Source organism: Fistularia commersonii, chromosome 19 (assembly GCF_037954325.1).
Source record: "Fistularia commersonii isolate RoL2024-O1a breed Wild chromosome 19, RoL_Fcom_v1.0, whole genome shotgun sequence".
NCBI classification, from domain to species: domain Eukaryota; kingdom Metazoa; phylum Chordata; class Actinopteri; order Syngnathiformes; family Fistulariidae; genus Fistularia; species Fistularia commersonii.
This window is the reverse complement of record NC_141302.1, coordinates 10289623-10298957: the sequence shown is the minus strand read 5'-3', so window position 1 is coordinate 10298957 and position 9335 is coordinate 10289623. Positions and strand designations below refer to the sequence as shown.

General features: G+C 39.1%; 1 protein-coding gene and 1 non-coding gene across 4 annotated transcripts; both read left to right on the top strand.

Annotated features, from left to right (window-relative positions):
- Positions 1–3197: 3197 nt before the first annotated feature.
- Positions 3198–9335, top strand: snx15 (sorting nexin 15). 3 transcript variants are annotated; one of them, XM_086165880.1, is made up of 7 exons: positions 3198–3380; positions 4389–4545; positions 4971–5086; positions 5209–5488; positions 5585–5779; positions 6326–6520; positions 8435–9335. In XM_086165880.1, exons 1-7 carry the CDS (start codon positions 3282–3284, stop codon positions 8551–8553), a joined length of 1161 nt encoding a protein of 386 aa, XP_086022006.1. In that variant the 5' UTR covers positions 3198–3281; the 3' UTR covers positions 8554–9335. The 3 variants fall into 3 exon arrangements, with proteins under 3 accessions (XP_086022006.1, XP_086022007.1, XP_086022008.1); XM_086165881.1 differs by lacking the exon at positions 8435–9335 and adding an exon at positions 7651–7757; XM_086165882.1 differs by lacking the exon at positions 8435–9335 and adding an exon at positions 6914–7549.
- Positions 7941–8022, top strand: trnal-uag (transfer RNA leucine (anticodon UAG)). Its single transcript has one exon. It is a non-coding gene; the product is annotated as a tRNA-Leu (tRNA).

Genomic DNA, 9335 nt, shown 5'->3' with positions numbered 1-9335 from the left:
TATTGTACTGTTTTCTTGCTCTATAATCAAAAACGATGATGGTGTCCTTTCAATGCAGCTGTAGTAGATGGATGAGCAAGATTTAAGGTTGTTTGGAGTGCTGTCTTGGCCTGTCTTTGCTGTTTTTCTTTTTTAAACAGCAAAATTAGGAATATGTTTAAACAACCTTGTCAAACAAAATGTGATAAAATCAAGAAAGTGACAGTGCAAAATCAAAATAACAATAATAATAACAATAATAATAATAAGTAATAATAATAATAATAAATTAAATTGCATCTTGTAAGTTGTCATGGAAAAAAAAAGTTACATTTCATTTGTTGATGAGCTGATTTGGTTGTAATTTCTTTTACCGGTGAAAAAAAATAAACAAATAAATAGAACTATTTTGAAGTATATCAAGCATATAAGGAGCCTGTTTTCCTGCGTGTGCTTGTAATTTTTCACTCAGTACATCTACTTAATTAGTATTTAGATTAACCCAAGTCAAACTCTGTAACCCCTCAAATTTTCCGACTTGCAGTAGGATTTAATCTATTGTCTGAATCTTACAATATGCAAAACATATTACACACATATTATAACAGAATTATAAACGTACAGGTAAACATATTACACAGAATCCAGCCCTGCACAGAACCTGACATGTCTGTTTGCCTTCTATGTGTGACTTAGGTCCGTTAACTAGACCAGTTATATATGTTATCCTTCATTAAATATTTACCTCATTTGTGTCAATTTAACAGGCAATTGCCAGGGTGGAAGGAGCACAAGTGACAGAAAACATTGACCTTTGAGCATCAGCCTGTTGAATATAAACTGTGATCTTGCTCACCTGCTGTTTAAATCCTCCAGATGGCCTCAAATGAAATGCTTTCCAAACTTTCACACATGACTATTTTGGCATTTTTTTGCAATGCAATGTTAAACACAGGATGAATTTTTACACTGGGTTATTACAGTGAGATCCAGTAAGACTCAAAAAATAATGGTTAAAGCTAAAAAGGAGAATTGAAATGCACAGCTGTAGTTTCCTCAATGTCTCGCTGTGTTTGTTGTTGCTGTCTTTGTTCTATTGTGTTAAAGTGGGTAAGGCCCAAATTCTTACATCTGTCTCCTTTTAGCAACATCTTTGATGTAAGAAATATAAACTAACATTGGGGATATGCGTGTGAGTGGGCTGATAGATTCAGTGATTGAGAGCTAGAAAACCATGATGGAATTCAGATTGAATACACTGAATGTTTGAAATTTCAGTAGGTGGGTCACTTGGTGGGTCAGCATCACGTGCAAATGTACTGACTTTCACATTACTGCTATGAAGTGAGTTTTTGCAGCTACGTTCACCTTTTTATGTTTTTAGTCCTGCAGTCTTCCTGCTGGAATTATTTCATGAATCAGATTATTCTCAAAATTGTTCAAATTTTTTTCAATGTTATTAAAGCTAGTGTGGTTCTGTGTCTTGTACTGTGGTAAATCCTTTTTGCACTGTAGCAGACACTTGAAGCACACGCTTGAATACTAAATTATTCTTACAGTGGAAGCAGAGTTCAAATAAGAACCCTGCGCTTTATTTTTCATCATGAACCACTAAACGCTCCCCTGGTGCCAGCAAGTGGTTGGCTACCTACGGTTCACCCATTGTGGATTAAATGCAGAGAAATGATTTCCCGCAAGGGATTAATAAAGTATATTAAATAAAGAGGTTTATCCGAAATGTGACCAGGATTTTATGACCAACATTGCCATCTAGTGGTTGTCGGTGCCTGTTATCCCAGGTTGGTGAAAATAGATATCTCGCTGTAAAGTATGTCTGTCCTGTTTTTGTTTTTTATTAAACCACATTTTCATGTTGGGTTTATTATTTAACTTATTAAAAAGGATTGTTTTGGTGTCTCTTTACCTGATGACTTACTTATTTTTTATTGTAAGCACACCCAACTGCGTCTGCTCCTGTATGTGTGTATGCAGAAAACTTAAATTTTCATATTGTGCTTACCATTTGGTAAATCTCTTAGGTTTTGGAAAATACACTTTTCCTTTCATTCTGGACGATGATCTTCTATCACAAAGTACTCTGCGTTGCCCTGGACTGTTGACCCCAAGTACCTAAAATCCTCCAGCTTCTTCATCTTCACTACTTGTCGCCTCAGACTCAAGTTCCTCTCAATCACACACATATATTCTGTCTTGCTGCGACTACCTTTCATTCCTCTCCTTTCCAGAGCATACCTCCACCTCTTTAGATTTTCCTCTACTTGTTTTCTGCTCTCACTACAGATCACAGTGTCATCTGCAAACATCATAGTCCATGGTGATTCCTGTCTAACCTCATCTGTCAGCCTGTCCATCACCATTGCGAGCAAGAAAGGACTCAGAGCTGATCCCTGATCCTTGACCCTTGAACACCCCTGTTACCCCTACAGCACACCGTACCAATGTCTCACACCTGGCATATATGTCCTGCACCAGTTTAACATACTTCTCTGCCACTGCTCCGTGCCCCCCCCCCCCAAAGGCAGGTTCGGGGAGACACGGGCCAGTGCCGCCCTGGGGCTGCATTAATTACCTAAAATGATATGAATATCTAAACGATATTGACACAATTACCTAAGTTTGGTAACTTAGGTATGCTTCAAATTTTACAAGATACCTAAACCGAAAAATTTGAAACAAAATAGCGCTAAAATAATGTAACTGACTTGAGGAAAAAAAGTGGTTTAATCATGAGCTTGAAAAACGTTTTTTATATATATATATATATATATATATATATATATCTTCTTCTTCTTCTTCTTTCGGTTTTTCCCTTCAGGGGTCGCCACAGCGAGTCAACTTTCTCCATCTAACCCTTTTCTCTGTATCCTCCTCTCTCACACCAACTATCTTCATATCCTCTCTCACTACGTCCATAAATCTTCTCTTTGGTCTTCCTCGAGACCTCATATATATATATATATACACACACATACACACACACATAATTTTTATGTATTTTATATATTCATATATATATATTACATATTTATATATATGTATATATACTATATATATATATACAAAAAAATATATATATATAATTTTTATATATACTTTTTATTTTATTTTATTAAGGTTAAAGAAAGAATAGCACGGAATCAACCCGCTACGCAATTACGCACGAACGCTTACGTCACGACCAGGAAGTAAGTGGAGGACTGGAGGTACCGCAACTCGGACACTGTAGCTTTGGCAACTCGCCTCCGAAACACGCAGGTCTTCTGTTCCCACCGAGAACGGGGATGTCACGGAAAGCCAAAGAAGAACATTATCGGTTCTTTACCGTCACTGACACTCGCACACACGAGAAGGGACACACGGAGTACAAAGTAACAGCGAGGGTTGGTTTATTTCCATCTATCTTTGACTAGCTGTTAACCTGCTGTTGAACTACTCTTGATTTACCCGTGTGAATTGTTTGTATCCTTTTGAGCGTCGGAATATTGTTCTCCAATGTTTTGTTCAAGCCCCCCATCAGAAAGGATTTGTTTCTTATTTGTTTTAAAACAGACAAATTAGAGCAGCTGTTCTAAAGGCTTGCAGCTGACACAGACACAATGGCTCCTTTATATACACCGAGTGGGTCCAGGAGAACTTGTGATTCCTCTGTCTACTTCAATTCCCGCATTAGTTCTTTTATGTCCCGTGGTGAGACAGGCAGCCGTACAAAATGAAAGGAAATAATTTCTTCATGGCTTAACAAACTGATATCCAACTCCGATCATCAGCCTTCACTGAAACACACGAACCAAGTATTATGTTCAATAATTGTCCAGTGATGTGGATGTGAGCTACCAATTTCTTAATTTCCTCCATGACTGAGCAGCACTAGAAAAGTATATTTGTGTTATAATTGTACTTGTATAATGTATTGTCATAACCTTTGACACATCATTCGACTGTCTGCAACCAGACAGTCGTCCTTGTCTTTTAAACCATAAATAGTTGTTCTGAAAATTTGTCGTTAACATTATTTGAAAATTATAAGTAATACATTAAAAACAAAGCAAAACATAAGTGAAAGTTTCATGGTAATTTTCCTTAAAATTAGTCTAAATTCCCCTAAAAATGAAAGAAAAAAGGGCGTTAGAAATGAGGCGGGTCAGATCAATGTGTGTAAATCTGTGTAAAATTCCAATCGTATTAATAACTGTATAGTGCCTCATGTTTGCAACACTTGCATATAATTTGTGGTGTGTGGCCACATTTTCTGTATTTTTGCAGATTTCTTAATATTTCAAGTCTGTAATGTAATGTACGTCTGTTACCTAATTTGCTGTCCATTTAAACTGGTGAAAATGGCAGAAACCATTCATAAATTATTGCGTTGTGAATCTTTGTCTCTGCAGTTTGTTTCCAAGCGTCATCCTGAGGATGTGAAGGAGGTGATTGTGTGGAGGAGGTACTCCGAACTGAAAAAGCTCCACGGGGAGTTGGCCTACACACACCGGAACCTGTTCAGACGAGAAGAAGAGTTCCCTCCTTTTCCCCGAGCTCAAGTTTTTGGTATGAAGAGCAAAGATGATTACTGTGTATATTTTAGACCCTGTTCCCACATTATTACTGAAACACAGCTTTGCAGCAAAGGAATTGCATGTTCTTGAAGTAAAGAGCTAGTTCACTTTATTAACAAAATTCACAAATCCAGAACTGGAGAAGCCTCTTAATCCAGAACTGGAGAAGCCTCTTGGATTGGGGGTGAAACATCTTCGAGTAAAGAAATTCAAGTCCAGTTTTCACGCCAAGAAGATTTCGACAGGAATTCACGATGACCTGGATGACTGAGAACCTCCATAGACAAAATTTTTAATATTATCATGCCTAGCAACACTGGACATCTACACTCATATTACTGGAAGGATCATTGGACAAATGCAAAAATAGAGAATAATTGTCATATAGTCAGCCAGATTCATTTTTCCTTGTTGCAGGAAGATTTGATGAAGCTGTAATTGAGGAGAGGAGGAAGGCGGCAGAAGCCATGCTCCTCTTCACTACTAGCATCCCTGCTCTCTACAACAGCCCACAGCTAAAGGACTTCTTCAGAGTACGATCACACCCACACAGATGAGCGTCTGCATACTAGTAGTCCTCCACAAGCTCTGAAGTTGTATCGGTGTTGAATTAATTTTTACCTCCTATGTTTTCTTTCTCAATTAAATCTCTCAGGGCGGTGAGGTCATCAGGCCTTTGGATCCTTCCTCTGAGGCCTCTGCTGGGCCCTTGCCGCCTCCTCTTATCCCCCTCCCAAAGCGTAGAGACTCAGACTGTGAGCCAGCTGAGGAGGAAGAAGGAACAGAGGCGCCAACTTTACCCCAGGACCTGGGCACCAACTTGGAATTTGTGGTGGGAGAACCAGAGTTGGCAGCTGAGGCCTACAGCGAGATGGGAGGGTCCCTGACGGAGGAAGACGGAGTTAAGCTTAGTGACGCAGAGCTTGATGATGGAGGTAGAGCGAGGGCTGGAATATTCTCGTCCTTCGTCCTTCACGTCATGTCCCACTTAACTACTTTCTGATATTTTTTTGCCATTTCCTGTCTTTTAGTTACTTCTGCTGAACCTTCACCTGCCAGAACCCACCAGTCGCCAGAGTCTCAAGAGGAGTTTGATTCTCTCTTTGACTCTGTGGTAGACGAACGGGTTCCTGTGGTAGAAGAACGGGTTCCGTCTCCGAAAGAGGCAGGCCCACCCCCACTGTCGGAGAATGATTTAGCTGTGTTTGATCCCTGCTACAAACAAGGTGAAAAAACACTGGAGACTAAAATACTTCATAAAGATGCTTCAAAAGAGGCACAACACATTTAGAAACTAGCATTAAGATGGCATGAACAACAGTTAGAAGAAATAATAAGAATGAGTGGCAAATGATAAAAAACATTGTAATTTTTTTTTGTATCATGGCAATTGATTAATTTAGTCATCATTTTAGGTTCCATTTCCTCCCATTGAATTGTCTTAACTTTTTGAAATCATCAAATACGATGGTTTGCAAGATATTGTTGAAATATCTGAAAAAAATACTGTAATATTCACAAAATGCTGTGTAAAATTTTATAATAAGTCATTTATGCTCTAAGATTGAAAAAGCCTGAAAGTGTTTTGTTTTTTTATTGCTGTGCATTGCATGTTTGGAAGTCAGATTTTACATCAAGTCTGACGTTGTTTCAAGGAGTTATACATGAGACAACAACATTGCCACCACAGAAACTGTAGGCTCCAGTTTCAAGGCCCTAGACAGAAACAGACTGGGACAGATTCCTCATTCTCATCTTTTTGTCTGTCCCAGATAGATCCAGTTCCTGCGGCGACCACTCAGAATGGTTCTTGTTGCCGACGGCCAGTGAAGAGGGAGAGGCATTTTATTTGAACCAAGCTACCCTGGAGCTGAAGGCTGCCATGGAGAGCGAGAAGGATGGAGAATTTAGTTCTGCAATTCGTGGATACAGGACAGCGGTGGACATACTGATCACTGGAGTGCAGGGTGAGAAAGACGTCAAGAACGTTACAAAGTAACAAAACATCATGTTTTGAAATCCCCATAATATATACTGTATAGTTCCGTCTAAATGAAGTAAAGCAGCTTAGATTTTTTTAAATCCAACATTGTAATACCCTTTCTAAATATTTATCCCAGACATGAGTCACTGATTAGGTCATTTTTGTAATTTGCTGGCACGTGGCCTACTGCTAACGTATTTCACAACTGTTGCCAGTAGAATATTTATTATAAAGGAAAAAAGGGCACAACTGTCAAATGCTGAACCCTTGCAGACAGAACAGCACACAGTGCTGTCTCTGTTATCAGGTCTTTTAAAATCCCTTTTTAGTCCAGCACACGCATGGGATTTTACCGTAATGTGTTTTCTTTTTTCAGTTTCGCCATGAAACGTGAGCCTGCTTTGTTTCTATGGTAACGATCAGCCTGGTGTCCAGGCCTTTTCCGATTTTCTGATTGCATCATTTGCAAATGAACATCAACGGAACTCGTATTGTGCTTTTTTTTTAACCATATTTTTTGGTCCACTGCTCTACATATCCAGATTTTCCACTCACATGCTACCACACTGATGTGCTCCTTGTGCACAGCCGAAGCAAATGGACGCAGCCCAGCGGGGAAATCATGGCATGTCAATTCGTGAGCTCTTCGTAGAATCAGTGCAGCAATTTTGTCCCTAGTATTCACTTCCCTGCTTTTGCCAGTGAGAAATCAGTATTACTCTACCATGGAGAGCCACTAATGGATAATTTACTGGGTCTCTCCTGTGCGGCTGAGCCATCAGGAGACCTGCATCCAGGCTGTACAGGCGCACTGTCAGATCTGTTGGAAGCTTTCATCAGAAAGTTCAGACCCCACAGGAACTATATGGGTTAAGGAATAACTACGCATTTTGTTTGAAGTCCCCTTTTTCATTTTAGCATCACATTCGACATTGAAATTATTTTTCAGACATGGATAATTCTGTTTTGCTTTTTGGGGGATTTTTTTTTAAATTATTCTTAAGGGTTTTTTCAGTACATGTTGTGATTTGAATGTAATGGTTTCAGTGATTTACTTATCGCTCTTCTTCACTCAACAATAAACTTCATTGTGTTTAACCCATCCCTAAACAGCCACGGATAAATTTTAAAAGGAATAAACCACCAAATCACCACTCCAAATCAGCAAAACATGATTTAAAAGGGCAACAAATGGGTTAAAGGTATGTATTGGCAAAAAGAGGAAATAACATAAATTTATCAAGACATTAAGAAAAAGGGCCATTATAAGATTAAAAGAGATTGTGATATACTGTATACAATTTACCAAAGTAAACAGGTATTGAGTTTTGATTTTAGTGGTCATTTCAAGGTCAATATATGTATGATAACGGTTGCTGGGCCAGAAGTTCATGTTTGTCTGTGGTAGCGTGGCCGAGCGGTCTAAGGCGCTGGATTTAGGCTCCAGTCTCTCTGGAGGCGTGGGTTCGAATCCCACCGCTGCCAGTCAGAGCTTTTGTCTGTGTCACTGTCTTCACTCAAAGGCCCAATTAGGAGAACTTTGACATTTTAGTGGTGTAATTAATCTGTTGGCAAGATGATGTGAAAGGATTACGGAAAATCAGCTAGAAATGACTTACAAAGAATTCATAATCAGTAAGTCTTTATTGTCCTCTTTCTAACAAACAAACAAACAAAGTATGAGCTACAGCAAGGATTTACTCCCCACTATCCTTTCAACATCATGCAATAGGTGCCTATACCTGTCTTCTAGGCACTCCTTTCCCCATACAATATGTGGTAGTGAGCTGTCGAAGGCGCTGCCTCAAGCCTCAAGTCTCTCTGGGGGTGTGGGGGTGCTGGGGGTGCTGCTGCCATTTGTGACAAGAATCGATTCTGTGTCTCTGTTTCTGTCCAGGTGACCCTGATCCAGTGCGCAAAGAGTCAGTGATGAGGAGGACATCAGAGTATTTAAAACATGCAGAGTTGTTGGTTGACAGGCATGCTTCTCCGACACACTCACACAGCAACACATAAAGGACGCAAATGCACCTTTATACATAGATGGTAAACAGTTCTATACAAACCTGGAGAACGGTCAGTGGCTAAGCACATCTCAGGATTTTGGAGTTCAAATGTATCTAACACAGATGAACACACACAACAATAACTGGCATAATAACACACTACAGAGTGTGTAGTAACTTGATCCCATGGAGCACAATATTGCTTATCAACAAGCTTATCAACACTGCATATCTCACAGGAACACACCATTATGCAGGTTGTTGTTTCAGATTTATTTTCTTATTTAATATATTTGATTTAAAACTATGTAATTGTATGTCAACTTGAAAGAAACCTAAAAAAAACCTTGAATCTACAACCCATAACTTTCTAAGTGATCTCTCGCTTGACTCTGAATTATCATGTCTTTTCTTTGTAAAATTACAATAATGTGAATTTATGTTAAGTAATTCAAATTTTGCAATATGTTTTCATAATAAATATGATTTTAAATGAAGCTGCCAATATTTCAGCTTTCAGAAATGGGAATGATAAATAAGGCTCAAAATCTGTATTTGAATCCAGCTGACTTACTTAACCCGACATCTACAACACCATTTGTATGACAAAAGGTACCATGCTTTTGCCATTACGAGCAATTAGGTGCATAGCCTTCCAGTTGTGTACACACACACACACACACACACACACACACACACACACACACACACACACGCACACACACACACACACACACACACACACACACACACACACACACACACACACACACACACACACACACACACACA

Coding starts and splice junctions, on each gene's coding strand:
- snx15 (XM_086165880.1), top strand. CDS start 3,282: ATGTCACGGAAAGCCAAAGAAGAACATTATCGGTTCTTTACCGTCACT. Junction 3,381..4,388: donor AGTACAAAGTAACAGCGAGG/GTTGGTTTATTT, acceptor TTGTCTCTGCAG/TTTGTTTCCAAGCGTCATCC. Junction 5,780..6,325: donor TGATCCCTGCTACAAACAAG/GTGAAAAAACAC, acceptor TGTCTGTCCCAG/ATAGATCCAGTTCCTGCGGC.